Below are 17,036 nucleotides of genomic sequence, written 5' to 3'. Positions count from 1 at the left end.
AAGGTGGCTGCGCGGAAGGGCGGCTGGACGGGGAGGTGGCCGGCTGGGAGCGCATCCCAGGAGCTCGGCAGCATCGCCCCCACAGCCCCGAGGGGCACAGGACAGCCCCGAGGGGCACAGGACAGCCCAGGTAAGCAGGGCCGCCTGGGAGGCGGCGCCGATGGAGCGGAATCCGTCCGAGCGGGATCCCGGCTCGCCGGCACTCGGAGTCCTGTGCTGGTAAACCCACACTGCCCCGATCACTTCGTTTGCTGCCTTCACGGGGAGGGTTTAAAGGGTTTCATGGCGAGTTTAAAGCAGGTTTCACTCTGCTGGCACAAAGCAGGGACGGATCAGGTAACTGCAGCGTAAACAGTGTCCGCTTTCAAAACTCCTCAATCTTTCTAGGGAGCCGCGGATGAGTTTCAATTATCACTGGAGGGAACATGCCCGAGTGAACATTATTACCTTACAAGTTTCTCTCAGCCTAATTCAGAAAACAATCCTTTCCTTCCCTCTCTTTACTCATTTTTAAAGTTAGCTGGCCGCAATTCCAACAGGAAAAAACAAACAAACAAACAAACAAAAAAAAACCACCCACCAAACCCCAAACAAACAAACAAAAAACCCCCAACAAACAAACAAATAAAACCAGAACAAAATAAATGGGGCAAATTCCAACAGCCAAAAACGTAATCAAAGAAATGAGACAAATTCCTTGAACTGCACCCAACATGAAAATGAATCTCAGCTGCTCATTAGAGACTGCTGAGCAGAGGATGTTGGCAAATTAAATCATGGGAAGTAGATGGAAGAACAGAAAAAAGGGTCAATTATCTAAATCTCCTCTTATAAACTGCAAAACTTTTTTTTCAAGATTGAAGGTAGCAAAAATATATTAGAGGCAAACATCAAAGCCTCCTGATGCACTTAAAATAAAAAGCAAGGAGTCAGGCATAGCAAAGGAGTGGGTAAACACAGAATACACCATTGTGTTTTCAGGGTGGGTTAGCAGTGAGTAATTCTCATCCAAAGTATATCCAGGAGTTTCCTTCCTTAGTGTCTCTGGAAAAATTCCCACTTGGATTCCTCAGGTTAATTCAGATGTTGTTGAGTGTTTGAGTGCTGCTCATCTGGGTCAAGGAGGGATTGTCAGTCAGAGGCTGACAAAGTTTTTTAAAGCTCGCCCATCTACTTGTTACCAGTGTTGTACCAGCTTGTTTTTCATTAGTGCTCTTTAAAATTCTCAGTTTTGCTATTTTTTCACTTGAAAGTATCCTTGCTCTCTGATAAGGTGGGGAGCAGGGAGTGTACCAAAGCCAGTCTGCCTTGGAGGCACTATGGGTGGAAAATCAACCTTGGGACCTGCTCCAGAGGTCACCACTGGTCTTTGGGACTGCCACAAGGAGAGCAATTATCAGGCATTGCAAATTGATTATGAATTCTCAGCCATTGCCAAGGACTCTGGTAGCAGCACTCACTTGAGGAGGTGAATTGTCACCAAGCCTCACCATGCCCCTTCCTACAGGAGCCTTTGGGATGTGAGGAGATTTGGCTCATGGCCTGCAAAACCAAAACGTGTCACGACTTGGATGTTACCTTTGTCACAGGCAGGGAAGGAAAATGGGCAAAGCCAAGCAGCTGATGTTGTCATTGGAAAGGGGGCAGGAGAGGGATCTGGGCAGCTGCTCAGCATGACAGCTGTCCCCAGAAATAGTTCCTAGAAATAGTCTTCCCTGCAGCAGAAAGAGAATAAGATGATGGTCAGGCAATGTGGATCTATGAGGGAGAAATTGTTCCAAGCCCATCTTTCTGCATGTGTTCAGGGAAGAAGGAGATGGCACCATTGTGTATGACATTCTCATAAACAAGTGAGGAAGATGTGGCCTTGATGAGACAGGTACTGGGTGGGTGGAAAACTGGTTGCACAGTCAGATATTTTGTCAGAAGTTCACTGCCAGAAAGGGAGGCAATGGCAAATATAGACCTGAGCTTGTTGCTCTTGTTTCTGTTTATGGTTTGAAGGATGGACGAGATTATTTGTGTTATTTGATGGGCAGCTGGGAGGGACTTGGGCACAAGAGAGGCCAGGTTAATAATTCAAAGGGACCAGAGGAGCAGTCTGGGAAAAGCCCATGATTTGAATTCCAATCATGCTGGTGAGTGAAGGCAGTGGGTGCAGGGTCTCAGTGGATCCAGGGAAATCATCCTGGCTATGCTGGGAGCCAGGAAAAGCAATGGCTAAGAGGGTTTTGTGCTGCACTTCAGCACCAATGGGGTTTGGCTGGAGACAGTCCAAAGAGAACTGTAAAAATAACAAGAGGTGCCTGGGATGTAACCTCAGCAGGAGAGCCAGAGGGGATGGTAAGAGACACCAAGGAAATGCAGTGCATCCTTCAACATGGGGCCCCTGAGGAGGGAGAGGGTGCCCCTTTCTCCTTGCCAGGTAGGACAAGATGTGATGAACTAAAACTGCAGTTTAAGAGAGGATAAAGACATCTTTGTGCACTTTTTAAGGTACAGTCTGACACTTCCCTGGTAACACACTTTGCCTTCCCCACTCCTGATTGCCTGTAAGCCTGGTTTAGCACAACATCTATTCCAGTAACTCATGTGGCTTTGGTGAATTAGCTACGTAACCCATGGGAATTGTACCATTATCTTCAGAAGAACTAGAAAAATAAAGTGCATTTATAAGGTTTTTATTGTTTTCACCCCACCATCAGCATTCAATTTAGGAACATCAAAAGATTAAAAAACCAGAGAGACATCTGCCAGCGTCTCTGGAGATGAGTGTTCACTTTCTTCTAATCCAGATCCAGCCTTTGGAGCCTCTCCATGCCTTCACAAAACAGAGGAATTTTTTTTTTTTTTTTGTATTTAAGAACCATCTAAAGACCCTTTTACTGTGTTTAAACAGAGACCTGTGTCAGCACAGTTAAAAAATGCTGGCACTTGCTCTGCACAGATTAAATATGATAAATTACCCTTTGCTGCTTGGGCCCCATTTACAGCTTCTATTGCAAGGTTGTGTAACACCCCGAGGCAGCAGCAGGGAACATGGAGCAAAGTCCGGGTGCAGGCTGGATTTTCCCCTCCAGCACTTTTCATTCCTCCTCTAGCCCTGAGAGAAGAGCTGCAGGGAGCAGCCTGTCCAGCCTCCCAGCATGGCTTCACCCATGAGGAGCTTGCTCGCCGATCTTGACAGATACGTCCAGTCATTCCGCCTCTTCCTGGAGAGGTCCACTGAGCACCAGAGCATGCAGGAGTTCATGGAGAGGGAGCTGCCCAACGTGATAGCGAGGTAAGACCGAGGTGGCCACCCTGGGCTGAGGGACAGCCAGGACCACGGTCCCACGGCGGTGCTGGCCTCGGGGGGCTGCCTGGGAGAGGCAGATTGCTGTTCCCTGCCCTGTCTGTTGGCCTCTGATAGGGCTGGGCTGGAGAATTGCACACACGGCTCTGGATGGTGGCTCTCCGGGATGGAGGCTGCCTAGCCAGGAGGAGATAGGGCTGCATTGTTTCCTTGCACACAAACACAGCTGGCCCTGAATCAGCTCTGAAATGCTGTAACAGATACTACATTCTAGCATCAAACTTGATTGAAAGCAGCTTTCTAAAAGTGAGGTTTTCAGGTAATATTTAGGGTTTCTCGAGGATGGCTGGATCATGCTCCTGCTTTGCCTGCCAGCATGTGTCCTTTGCTGGACCCCTCACTTTGCAGGCTGGCTTGGGAGCAGGCAGCCAGCATCAAATCCTGGCTCTGGGGAGGCTCTTCTCAGAGCTTCATGGCTCTGCCAAAGCTTCACTCAGGAATTTTACGAACATTACACTCTCCCTTTGTCCTCCCCATTTTGCATAATGCAAAACTTCTACAAATAATTTTTAAGCTGCTGGTCCAGACCCAGAGGGCTCTCTGTTCCTCAGAGCCCAGACACAGAGAAGGTGTGTACTTGCTTCTCTTTGTATTCCCTCATAATAAAAGCAAAATTCCACCTCCACAAATTGCCAAAATATTTGGAAATCATGAATGTCCAAAGGGGAAGAGTTCTGAATCTGATCCCTCCTGCCCACTCATAGGTGTGCCTGTGTACACACACATTACATTTGGGTTTTACCCTGCAAGTTTTAATCTTAATGGGATCTCCAGTGTCTCACATCATGCATGGAACCCTCTCTACTGGGCAGCTCTCCTAAAATGTATAAATAATGTCTTTCAGTATTGGAAATGGGAAGTCTGCAATCAATGTTCTAAGCGTTGGTGGTGGAGCAGGTATGTATGGACTTCAATACTGATATGTTTTTTCCTTTTTCTTTTTTAAAGAATAGAGGACTAAAAATTGCAAAAGGAGCAGAATGGAAAATAAGTCTTTCCTTGATAAGTCAGCTCCAGGGGACAGGTGGTGTTAATTGGTGTGTGACCACATCATCTGAAAACAGCTTGTGCCTCCCCACTCTGATTCCTCTGTGTCCTCCACAAAAACCTCTCCTTCTACACCATCACTCCTCAAAGGCAGAGAGAAACTTTAACTGCTCATAGGGTTTCTATACAAAAACAAAACAAGACAAAACAAAAGCAGCAAAAAAACCCACCCAAACCCCAAACAAAATAATGTCTTAGATTTCTTAGACTATTGCATTTTTATCTGCATTACAATATTCTCCCCTGTAACTTTATTGAGGTGCTAACTCCCGTCACTGCTGTGTAAGAGCCATGGCTGAGCTCTGCTTTGGCTGTGTTTGCTGACCACCATCAGTGTGCAAGCTCCTCCTGGAGCTACTGACCCCCAAAACACTGGAGCTGAGCATAAGCTCGAGAAGAAATCCAGAAGAAATCACAAATAAGAAGTCTTTTATCTGACATTCACTGAGTGGAAAAACAATACCAGTAAGATCAAGTGGCTTCTTTTCATCAAATTCTTGCTGTAGTGCCCCCATAATTAATACCTATGTTTCCTTGTCTGCCCATTAAGTCACCACACTTTAAATTTTATATGAACAGTTAATCTAGTTTAAATGCTGTAGTCATACCATCACCAAAGACTGAGCTCAGTTTTGTCAGTCTCTCCTCCATAAAGTAATTGTATGCAAATGGTTGGCATTAGCTATAAAACAGACAGTGTGACAGAGCAGAAACATTGCTCTCCAAAGGAAACTGCTCTTTGGAAAAAGGAAAAAAAGGAGAGGGAAGGAAAGGAAAAAGGAAAGGAAAGGAAAAGGAAAGGAAGATTTTAACAGGAACACTTTACTTAGTGTGGTACTTCACTCCCTGGCCAGAGACAGTCCAGCTTGCCATCAATCAATTCATCACTTTGTGATGTCAAAATCCCCAAGTCACCCAACCCCATCTGCTCGCTGGTTGGTTCTCACCACGGGCCATTGTGAGGCCGGGAGGGAGCCGATCTGCACATCCCTCCAGCCAGGACCCCTGCGCTTCGCAGGGAGGAGGCACAGAAGGAAAGCGTTTCCTCTCTGCTTTTGCACCTCGGGAGACATGAACCCATTAACTGCAGCATCCCATCCCATCCCATCCCATCCCATCCCATCCCATCCCATCCCATCCCATCCCATCCCATCCCATCCCATCCCATCCCATCCCATCCCATCCCATTCCATCTGACCCGCCCAAACACCGTGCCTGCCCCCGCCGCAGCTGCTGCCTTATTAAGTTCACACTCCGGCACGCCGCACTCTGTACCTTTAAAAACCATAAAAGTCATCAGCGCTGCTAGAAGGTAGCAACTGGGCTATAAACTATCCCGTTACGTAAAATGTTTAATTAGAAACTTAATGGCGAACATAGTGGTAGCCTTTAAAAGGTAATTGTGTTGGAGAGTTTAAATAATTCGGATAGCCTAATTGCCAAATTGTTGATAATGCAAGCTGCCACCGATCTGAGTGTAAAATGCCTCGGGACACTTGTTTGCATATAAAAGAGCTAAGTGAATTTAAGGCTGTGGATTAAATTATGAATCAAAGGGGTGGGTTTTTTGGTTAAAAACAGTACAAGGGTGATTTGGCCACACAAGAGTGGAAGGGAATGTTTTAACCTATTTGCATATGAAAATACAAAACTAAATTTTTAATTTTTTTTTTTTTTTAAATCAGGACCTGCACAACCTTTTCAAAGGACTAATCATGTTATGGAAAGTTGGTAAAGCAACCAAAAATCAAACTATTGCAGTAGTTAATTACAAATTCTGTGCTCTCAAATTTCAATGGCAGACTACAGAGTACAGGGCTTGCAGTGATAGCAAAGCTGCAGCTCTTTCTGCTGCCTCAGAAATTCAATTTCCCTCCCTCAAAGAATGTGCTTCCAGAGATGCCATGTGAATGCTGGTGTTGCTGGTTGCTTTTAGAAAGACATGTAAGTCTGAGAAAATGCAACTCTTGCTCACTTTGTATACTATGTCCTCTGGGCACTAATGAACTATTTAGTGCCCAGTGTTTTCCTTTTGTTCCTCAAATATTCTGCACGATAGAGCCAATTCTGAAGTGGTGGGAGTCCAGGGCTCTGAAAATGATGAGGGTGGGCAGAGGCTGTGCAGCTCCTCCTTTCACAGCCCCTCAGCAAGGGTCTGTCTGGCCATCAGGGCTGTCTTCCATTCAGTGCAAAAGTTTGTTCATTTGTAGGGAATTTTATAACATGGAGTTTTGTGTGAGCACGAGTAAATCTGCCAGGACAAAGCACAATATTTACTTGTAACACGATCCCTGGATCTATTATTCACTGCAGTTACCCTCTGTTTCGCTCTTTCTTACCTTAATTTATTCTGCTGTTATTTTTTCCACCTAAAATCTATCCAAGCACAATAAGCAGAGGTTGAAGAAAGTTGAGCAAGCCAGCAGGATATTGTCCCTGGACCCATGCCTCAGTCAGAAATATCATCCCCCTGAGTTTCCTACACTGCAGATGGGGTGAGATGGCTGAGAATGATTGAGCTATTTTTAAATTTTGAAATCTTGGATCTACCAGTACATCCATCAATAAAATAATTACAGCTGGCCTGAGCAGTGTTTAGAGAGAACTCTTCCTCAAGAAAAACATGAAATACAGGAATCTCTGGGGTACTCTGTAAACAAGGGTTAGCTAAACACAAATGGTATGTGCTTTATTCATCATTCTTTTGGGAAAAGTCACAGGACACTAAAGACAAACAGATATGAGTATTGTTTCTGATTCCAGTGTAAACACATATTCCCTTTCCCTCCCCCACATGACCTTGTAACCAGTGAGGTACCTGGCTAAAAATACTCCTACTGAATCCTGAGAAGTCCTGCCAAGTTTGCTGGTGACTTGGAACCATCAGAACTGGCACCATGAGATTCGTGTAGGATCTCCCCCTCGAGGTTAGACCATGTCCAGAAAAAGGGAGGTCAAGCATAATTGTGTCAGGTTTTCCCTTGGCCCTGGTGGTGCCAGTCAGAGGGGAGAAATTAAGAAAGTGGGACTGATATTAACATTTTTCTCAAATCCTAGAGCTCAATCTTCAGTTACAGCCTACTGAGAATACACAGCAGCTGCTTGGACCTGTGTGGTGCATCTGTACATAAATGGCAGAAATCAGTCTGCCAAGCTGGGGGTGTGATGGTGGTGGAGACTTCCTTTGCCTGAGCTTTGTTTTCATTCTCTGTTTTGTGTCTCCTGCTTCTTTAGGTGAGATGGACTTGCAGATCCTCTCAAAAATACGAGCCAGATATCCCGGGGTCACCATCAACAACGATGTGATAGAGCCGAGTGCTGAACAAATCTCCAAGTACAAAGGTATTTTGCATTAAATAAATTACATTTACATTAGTTATTTTACATGCATTAAAAAGTGATGAAAGGTGGGTGACCCTATGTTCAAATGCCTTCTTATCAGAACTGTCTCTTGAAAGTTAAAAAATTCAAAGTTTCATGCTTTTTTGCCATCATTGCTTCTCAACAATGTTCACACTCATTAAAATCTTAGTCTCACACACTGCCAAGAACTCTGCATGGCAAATGCTTGCCTAGACAGACTTTAAAAGCTAAACAAGCTGGGAAGTGATGGGTGATTGTATGGGAATGGAGTGAAATCCCACCATTTCAGAAAGTTTTTCCACTTCAACTTGTGTTGAATCAGGATCCTTCCTCAGCATCAAAGGGAAAATTTTAGAGTCTTATGGTAATTCTCTCACATCTTAAAAATTGTTTCCAACAAATACCTAAACCTCACAGTGGGGCACTGAATTAGTAACCAGCCTTTGAATTAGAAAACATGGAAAGGAAAGCAGGAGTGATAGGAAAGACTTTTGCCGTGTGCTCTGAGGCTCAGAGCTTCTTTCCTTCCCCCAGCCCAAAGGTCTAAGCAGCATGCATGAAGGAAAATTGAACATTTTCTGGGGAGGACTGAGTGGTAACGAGGGTACTTTGATCAAATTGCTCAACAGCAGGGTTTGATTATCACTGGATTAGAGCCTACCAGGATTCACCTCCAGGTGATCCTGGTGTTGAGGGCGGTGTCACCAGCCCTGAGCAGAGCACACCTGGCTGGAGAGCCATCCTGAATGGATGTGAATGCAAGGAATGAACCTCATCAGCTGAGTCTCTTGCTGGAAATGCTCCAAATCATAGTAAATACCAGGCTGTAAAACCACACTGTAAATCTCCAATCTTGCTCTTGTTTAAGTCCTTAAAAATGAAGCATTCCCAGTGTGAATCAGCTTGTGGAAGTCAAAGGGGAAAAAAAAAAGGCAGTGAGGTAGCTCAGAATCACTGGAAGCACCAAAGGCTCCCAGGACAAACCTAGTTTTTTTTTGTATCTTTCTCAATTTAACACAGACCTGATGTTTTAAAAGATGCCTTGCTGCAGACTGAAATGGTGAAGGGTAGGCAACACAGCATCTTCTCTGTTTGTAAGACAGTTTGTGCACTTGAACAAAGAATTTCTGTCCTGTCTGGGCTACACTGGACTGGATTTGCTCTGAATCTTCCCAGTGGTCCCACCATCTAGCACCAATTAACTGGCAGTCCTGTCCTACTGCAGTGAGTTTCTTTCCAGAAGAAAGTTAAAGAAAATGTAAAATGTTGTCCTTATTTTAAGGTTTATGCTAAACTAGAAATTAAATATTCATCTGAATTTCTTTCTTTAAACTCTCTTATTTGGTAATTAATCATGTCCCCATTAGCTACCATTAATTAGGTTTCTGAGGCCTAAGATTTTCTGTAGAGAATTACAAACATTATCTGCACCTCTGAGGATACAGTAGTTATGTTTTCTGCCTCACCAAATGCTTTCTCCATGGGAAGGAGAAGCCAAGCTCACGAGAGACACTCCTTACTGGGATGTGCAGTGATGACAAACTCAGGTTTCTCTTAGGCTGTGGCATGTGGTGGAGGCTTTCCTCAAAGCCTCATGGACAGGCTGTGCCTTTCCTTCACTCCTGGTGGAATCCCTTGGTGGCCATGGTTGGAGTGTTGGTGGCCCTGGTTGGAGTGTTGGTGGCCCCACGAGCGAGCTGCATCAGCAGTGCACAGCTGCAGGCAGCCCAGTTCTGATGGCACCCATCAGGTACACCACCAGCTTCTGACTGGGAAAAGAATCGGGGATGAACCCAGGGGAAAAGGTAGGAAAACTTTTCATAATGGGTTGAGATGAATATTTAGGCAGAAACTTACCATAATCCCATAATGAATTTGCACTTCCTAGAATTTGGACTTTGAAGGCCCAGCCAGGAAAGCAATTCCATTTTCTTCCCAGCTCCTCCTTGCAGACAGACCAACAATTAAACTGAACCAGATTGCCCCAGATTATTGGTGAGGGGATAAGAGCTGCTTCTGAGTTTAGAACAGCAAATTAAATCTGACCTGCCAGTGCTGGGGCCAGTGGCTGATAAATGGAATCTAACAGAGTCACAGTGGCAGCAGCTGAAAGGGGTGGCCCATTTCCAGCCACAGAAGAGAGGAGATAAGCACTGAAGGAGAGCATTTCTCATCCGCCTGACGGGGACGTGTCCAAATCAGAGCCCAGAAGGAGGAACGTTGTTGTTAGTGGTGTAAAGGCACTGGTCCTAGCCAACTGTGCTGTTCTGAGCATGTGCTCTGCAGCTAAGGCTCAGCCTGCCTTTGGGCCATGTAAGTTTTAAATTGATGCTAACTCCAGTGAAGCACAGGAACTGAAGCAGGGCCTGCTTTGTCCTGGAGCAGTCCTGAGCGCCACGCAGCACCGCAGTGAGATGAGCTCCATATGCCAGCAGATGGACATTAGTATTCCCTGCATTATGAAATTATCTCTCAGTTTTGCTCCCATAAAAACAGAGGGGATGCAGCGATGAGCCAGGCCCTCAGTGTAACTTATTCCTTGAATCCACTTCTTCTGATTTCTCTTTTCCTCAGTGGCTGATGTGTGTTGTATTGAGGTCTGAAGACGCTCCATGTGTCACTCCTTAAAGCTCTTTGCTTTAAAATACTGTCATCCCTTTTGCCTGAAGCAGTTGGTCAGAACTGTGGGCTTCTGAAAAATTGTTTCAACACAGAAGCCACTGAATGTCAAGAGAAGGGCCCTTGATTTTGGAGCAAAGCTCCTTCCCTCTCCTGCCACTCCAGTTACACAAATTTATACATTTACTTTTTCTGCCCTTCTCAACCTTTTAATTGGGCTTCTCTTCTCAAAAAAAACCAAAAACCTGCTTTGATCCACCCTTGAGCTCCTGTTTTTATTTGGGGAAAATCCTCCACCGTGGCCTGACTCCTGCTCAGCCATGTGGGTTTTGTGTGGCACATAAGTGCTGGGGCCATCAGTCCTCCTGTTCACCATGAAATGTGCTGCTCATGGCCTCATAACAATCTGTCCCAGTCAACATCTTTTAATTCAGCTTGAGCCAATCATGGGGGAAAAATTACTTTTTTTTTTTTTTTTTTTTAGCTCAGGTAAACACCAGAGGAGCCCAAATGAGGGATCAAAGGGAAAAGCAACAGACTCTCTTAAGATTTTGTCTTATAAAGCCTCTACAGCCTTCTCCTCACATATGGGCTCAAGGTTTAAGATATTCCATTGTTGTGTTAAACTGGTACCAAAACTCTCTACCTAAACAGGGCTTTTGGATGTATTAAAGCTCTGAGTGGAAATCAGCCCCATATTTGCAATTGAGATAACTCTGTCCTGCCTTCTCCTCTATTTCAGAGCATGTGGCTCAGGCATCAAACCTCGAGAACATAAAGTTTACCTGGCACAAGGAAACAGCTAATGAATATGAAACTCGAATGAATGCAGAAAAGAAGACTAAAAAATGGGACTTCATCCACATGATCCAGGTAAGAGTCTCTGCAAAGTAAATGCTGCCAAAGACTCACTTGTTAAGAGTATGCACGAAGTATGTGACCTCATTATCCACTCTTAGGGGAAGAAAGGTGAGTTTACTTCCCAGTAATTTGAAGTGCTTTAGCATAAATGAACTGCAAAAATGAAAAGCAGCTTTGAGCACAGTAGTCCTATTAACCAGGCTGTGGGTGGCAGTCAACTAAGAATGCATTTTAGCTAGTGTCTTCAAAAGCTTCTTGTCCTCTCCATGAAATTGCCTTTGTATTTCCAAGTTCACCGAAGCCTTCACTGATGAAAGGCAAATCTCTTTATCTCAGGCTGATGAATAACATGAGCACAGACCTGGTAGTGCCAGAGACCAGGCAGGGCATGACAGCCCTGAGCCTGCAGTGGGAGCCCACTGCCCACGCCTTCCTAATGTGCCTCATTGTCCCTGCTTTTTTGTCAGGATTGCCCCCATTTGGTTTCTTTTAACTGTTATTAATAGTCACCAGGATGGCACTGTATGTCTCTAAGCATCTCTGCTTTTTCCAGATGCTCTACTATGTGAAAGATATCCCAGCAACTCTCCGGTATTTCCACAGCCTCCTGGAATCGCAGGCGAAGCTCCTCGTTATCCTGGTGTCAGGTGAGAGCTGCTCCACCAGCACTGCTCAGTCAGGAAAGGGCTCTGAGGACCTTTGGGGCTCCTGTGTGTAGCACAGGCCACAGAGGTGAGCAGACATCCCCTGAAACCCGCCCGCTGTCCGTGTCTGCGTGGGTCGTAAAGACCGAGGATTTACGACCAAAAACCCCATACCGTGGGCACAAAACAGCTTTCACTGCCCTTCCCCATCCTGCAGCCTGTCCAGTGATGGATAGCAGCAGAGGCCCTGCAGCAGGAGAGGCTCCACCTGCAGCTCTCACTCACAGGAGCCCCTTCAGCCTCTGCTGTGTGCTGGAAAAGGCTTTCCAGGCTGGGCACTGCATTTTCTCTCTCCCAGAGACTTGTGGCATTAAGCAAATGGCTACAGGGGGCTCGGAAGTGCCATACAGCAGGTGTTGCAGCACATATGGTTCATTTTCTTTTCAAACTGCCCATTTTCTTAATATCATCATTTTGGGTACAAAACAGCATTCTCAGGCTGTTTCAGATCTCACAGAGATGCTGTGTGGTCAATCCAGCAGGAAAATGTTGGAGCAGAGTAAATGACAACCTTTTAATACTGTGGGCAAGGTATGCCAGAGACAGTGCAGTGGTGGAGTCTAATTTGACTCTAGAAAGCCTTTAATTTGCCTCAAAAGCTATGGAAATTTCAGCTGTGTAAACAGTCACATCTAGCAGCTCTGAAAGCTATGTTAAGCATTATTTGTTCAGAGGTTTAAGCTTAATTTCTCATTGAATTCGTCCACCTCTGCAAATGTGATGAAGTTCCTTTATTTTGTTCATGAAGGATCCACTATGAAGTGACGCTTCTGACCTGAATTTATTCAACTACTTTTTTTCCCAAAATTTTTGTGGTTTGAAGTGTTTTAAAGCACTTTACAGCAAGAAATCTGTATTTGAAATTATTTTTAAAAACCCATTCATGTTCTTTGGCTGAATGAGAATAGATTCTAGTATCAGACTATTGCTGATTACCTGCGTATAGTTAATTGAAACTCTTTTCCAGTTGCTTAACCTGTCCCTTTGGATATTCGTAAAATGTGAATACAGGAAAGAATGTGTGCCTATTCAAAATTAAAATGATTAAAGTTCTGAGTTCATGAAAAGTATTTGAAGTCCTCTCTGGGCCAGATGACTGTGTTTTCTGATGGAGCAGAAATTGCTGGGGGCGACAAAAAAGTGGGAGAGAGGAGCAGGACTCAGAACAGCAGAGAGGAAAAGAAGGGGAAAACCTTGAGGAAAACAAGAGAATAGAGAAGGGAAGGAAGAAGTGCCATGAAAATGAGCGCTGAAGCAAAAGGAGTTACTGAAAGATCATCAGAGCAAAGCTCATGTCACAAAAGGTAATGTCACCCCAACACAAGCACATCAGGGCGTGTTAATTAAAAGGCAGCCTGGGAGCAGGGTTGGTAGGAGAGGGCTGGGGTCAGTCGCTGGAGGTTGCAACCCCTCCTGCTCCGGGAGAGCAGGATGTGCAGGGCTGTGGGTCTGCTGCCACCGCCTTGTAAACAAAAGCAGAGCCATATGCTGAGCCTTCCGAGAGCCATTACAATAACTGCGTTCAGGTAGGGGATAATTGCTCGGCTCCGAGACGGCACTGAGTCACACAACACTGACACCAGCACATTTCCTGCAATTAGTGCTCTGCATTCAGTTTCCACCAGGTGAAAGAAAATATTGCCGCCTCCCTTCTAAACACCAAACTGTTTATTTGACTATAAATAACTGTTTGCAGATAAAGCAACTGCAAAACCACGAGTAACTGGTTTTAGTACCTAGGGAGAATTATTGTTGTAACGTTCAAGAGCTGCTCATTAGGCTTGAAATTATTTTCATCCTGTCCAGTCATTCTGAGTAATCCTTCTGAAAATGATTTGCAGTGGAAATACCAAATCAGAGATCCAGGCTGGGGGAAAAGAAAGATGTGAAGATGTATGTGGGGACTTTTCAACTTACCCAGCTGGTTTGCTTTATAAAATGTCTCTTGAGAGGAGGTACACAAGTGTGAGCAGCAGCTGGAGGCTCAAGGAGGGGTGCTGGAGCACCAGGGTGGGTGTCCACCCACTCCTGCAGCCCCCAAACTTGCAAGGAGGCAGCCAGCTCCACTGTGCCCCAGGACACATCCCAGCTCTGGAAAGATCCCACTTGCAATGATGACAACTGCTAAAACACCCAGACAATCAAAACTGCTTTCAAATAGTGTTTTTCCTTAACTCTGAGTGTTTTTCTGGTGGTTTATCTCTTAGGAAAGAGTGGCTGGGAGACGCTGTGGAAGAAGTATGGGCCTTCCTTCCCTTGGGAAGATCTTAGCTGTTTTGTTTCCTCTGCTGATTTGCCAAGGATGCTGGATTCCGCTGGGATGAAGTACCAGCTCTACGAGCTCCCATCCTACATGGACATAACGAGTTGCTTTATTGAAGGGGACAAAGATGGGGAGCTCTTGCTCGATTTCCTGACAGAAACACTTGACTTTGCTAAAACTGCCCCTCCTGAACTAAAGCATCAGGTAATGGAGGAGTTAAGAAAGCCTGGGTGCAGTGAAATCAGAGATGGGAAGGTGTTTTTCAATAACAACCTGGGTGTAATAGTGATTGAGCCATGAGTTAACCTCTTCTTCTTAACCAAAGCAAAGAGATACAAACCCTTAACAGCTGAAATGCAATTTTTCATCTTTTATAAATGGCTTAATTTACTTTAGCACTGATAATAATTTTTGGAGCTTGTTAAGAAATCAGTATTAACATCTGTTTTTATAAGTGAGCTTTAATACTTGATTAATTCTACACTAATCTATGAATGTGTAACTCACTAGGCAGTAAATTGTGCTTTATCATACAGATGTTGTGTAATCAGCTATAACTCAGACCATCCACTCAGGCACTGCAGAAACCTAACCATTTCCTAAGGAATAATCCAGAACTACATGTGCTTCCACCATCTTCATTTAAAAACCCTCTACAGACTAAACAAGCAAATTGCATTTTCTTGGTGCAGCTGGCAGGAGTGCAGGCTCTGAATGACCAACCACTGGGTGGATCTTTGGTGGGATTTCTTGAGCTTGTGACTTCAAGATCTCATACCTGCAGCTACTGTGAAGGTGGCCTCACACCTGCATGTTCAGTGGCTGCCTGCTCCTGCCTCTGCAGGCATCTCCATTTAATGGCACTGCTTTCCCCTTTCTGTATTTTTACTTTATGATGTATCTGCAGAACAAATTGTCTGCCAGGTCCATAGTGGCACTACAGGAGGGAGGCGAGGGAAGATGGTTGAGGCACAGGGTTGGTGACAAATGTCCTGGAGACGTGGATTGCAGTGGTGAGCTCTGATGCAAAGTCTTTGTTAGGAATCAGCACTGTAGTCACATAGAGCTTTTTTTGTGTTTTTAATTAACCACACAATGCTTCTGGTCCCAGCTTTCCCCTGGTCTGTGAGCTATGTAATAAGGAAAATGTAAAAATAAACTCTGATACCAAAATGACTGGTTCCTGCAGCATTTTTTTTTTCATTTTCAATGTCATTGTGTCAGGTAAACCTATTCACTATACAAGGTATTCAGCAAGAAGGGGCTTCACCTCCTCAGCATCTTCTCCATGTGAGGCTGTTGTGGTTGATGCATTTGTTTTGCTAAATGATTTTATAGTTTCCAGAACTGTTTTCTCTCTACAAGGCACAATACATGGTGGGATACAATAGAGTTGCTTGAATGGATTTAACAGCCTGAATACTCTATTTATCCCCTGAGACAGGTGTGATTTCTGCCATTGAAATAATTTGATTTGGTGTTGAAATGGTTTGCTTTGGGTAATAATTTAGCTGCAAGGAATTATGTTTTATTTTTGCACACACATTTCTGATACAATATAGATTATTAATCATTTGAAGTGGTTCCAAGAGATCATATTTAGCGTAATAGCTGTTTATATTTATTTTAGGGCAAGTTATTTGAAACACAAATTTCTCCTGGTGCTCAGATGTTAATTGTGGTGGATTTTAGAACATTTCCATGATAATCCTCTGCTGGACAGAGCAAAATCTATTACCACTTTACCCAGTTCTGTGCACAGGCTCCTGCATTAGAAGACCTCAGTGTATCTGTGAGCTGCTGTGGTCACATGCCAGAGCAGGAATGTAAGAAAATCTCCCATTAGAACAGATTGCTGCACACATTTCTAATGGCAAACAAATTAAAGTTACATTTATTTTCGTGGCTCTTTTGGGCTGCCAGTGACCTTTTCTAAATGGTGCTTGCAAAGCAGGTGACTGCTGTATATTGCCACATCAACCCTGTCAGGGGTGAGATATCTCAGGAAGCCACAGAAATGCCAGAACAAAACCAAAAAAACACTAATCCAGCAACAAACCCCAGCAATAAGATGCCCTTGAAGATCCTGCTGTTTTATTGTTTGTCTTACTTAAAAAAAAAAAAAAAAAACACAAAAAAACAACAAAATGAGAAAAAGGGCTTTTAGCAGTTTTGGAGGAGGCTTGGTCTGAAAATGGGAGAGAGCTGGAAAGATGAGAAGCAGCAGAGCTGGTCTGGAGAGTACAGAGGAGGATTTGACCACACACACACACACACAAATATTCAGCGTGAATGCACAGAGAGCTTCTTCCCCTGTTTTGCTTCTGAGGAGAATTTCATTAAAAACTGGGAGGGGGGAAAATACAGTAAACTCCATTTTGTATCTTGCAACAGCTTGTGTTAAGGGACTGGGGGAAAACTGAATCAGCAGAGCACCCTTAAGGGGTAAATTAGTTTTAATTTAAAATTTGTAACAGATTCACACATTTTCAAGAAGCAAGTACTTTAAGTATTATTTAGAAGGAAATGAGTGTGGGGAAGCACAATTTTATGCTCATTTTACCATAAAAAACCAAAGTACATTTTGTAAATCTCTCAAACAACTTCCTAATAGAGTGGAGAACCACATTTTCATGCGAGAATCACCCTAAATTGTACAGCGAGACACTGCTATTCCACAGCAGGATTGGGAAGTACAGTTTGTCCATGGGCTGGCATTTGCACAGCAGTCTGTGCCAGGGCCTCATCACCCTTAGGAATTTCTTCCTCATCTCTAATCTAAACCTGCCCTCTGTCAGTTTGAAGCCATTCCCTTTATGCTCTC

At 44.3% G+C, this 17,036-nt stretch overlaps 1 protein-coding gene and 1 long non-coding RNA gene across 2 annotated transcripts; one reads left to right on the top strand and one right to left on the bottom strand.

Annotated features, from left to right (window-relative positions):
• Positions 1–2,022: 2,022 nt before the first annotated feature.
• On the top strand, positions 2,023–15,388 carry HNMT (histamine N-methyltransferase). Its single transcript, XM_068195166.1, has 7 exons — positions 2,023–2,138; positions 3,102–3,283; positions 4,200–4,252; positions 7,637–7,744; positions 11,127–11,257; positions 11,799–11,892; positions 14,157–15,388. Exons 2-7 carry the CDS (start codon positions 3,147–3,149, stop codon positions 14,510–14,512), a joined length of 879 nt encoding a protein of 292 aa, XP_068051267.1. The 5' UTR covers positions 2,023–2,138; positions 3,102–3,146; the 3' UTR covers positions 14,513–15,388.
• Positions 8,400–9,425, bottom strand: LOC137476824 (uncharacterized). Its single transcript, XR_011000637.1, has 2 exons — positions 9,286–9,425; positions 8,400–8,635 (listed from the first exon to the last, which is right to left on the bottom strand). It is a non-coding gene; the product is annotated as an uncharacterized lncRNA (long non-coding RNA).
• Positions 15,389–17,036: the final 1,648 nt, after the last annotated feature.

This window comes from Anomalospiza imberbis, chromosome 7, assembly GCF_031753505.1.
Source record: "Anomalospiza imberbis isolate Cuckoo-Finch-1a 21T00152 chromosome 7, ASM3175350v1, whole genome shotgun sequence".
NCBI classification, from domain to species: domain Eukaryota; kingdom Metazoa; phylum Chordata; class Aves; order Passeriformes; family Viduidae; genus Anomalospiza; species Anomalospiza imberbis.
This window is presented reverse-complemented; position numbering and strand designations above follow the sequence as displayed.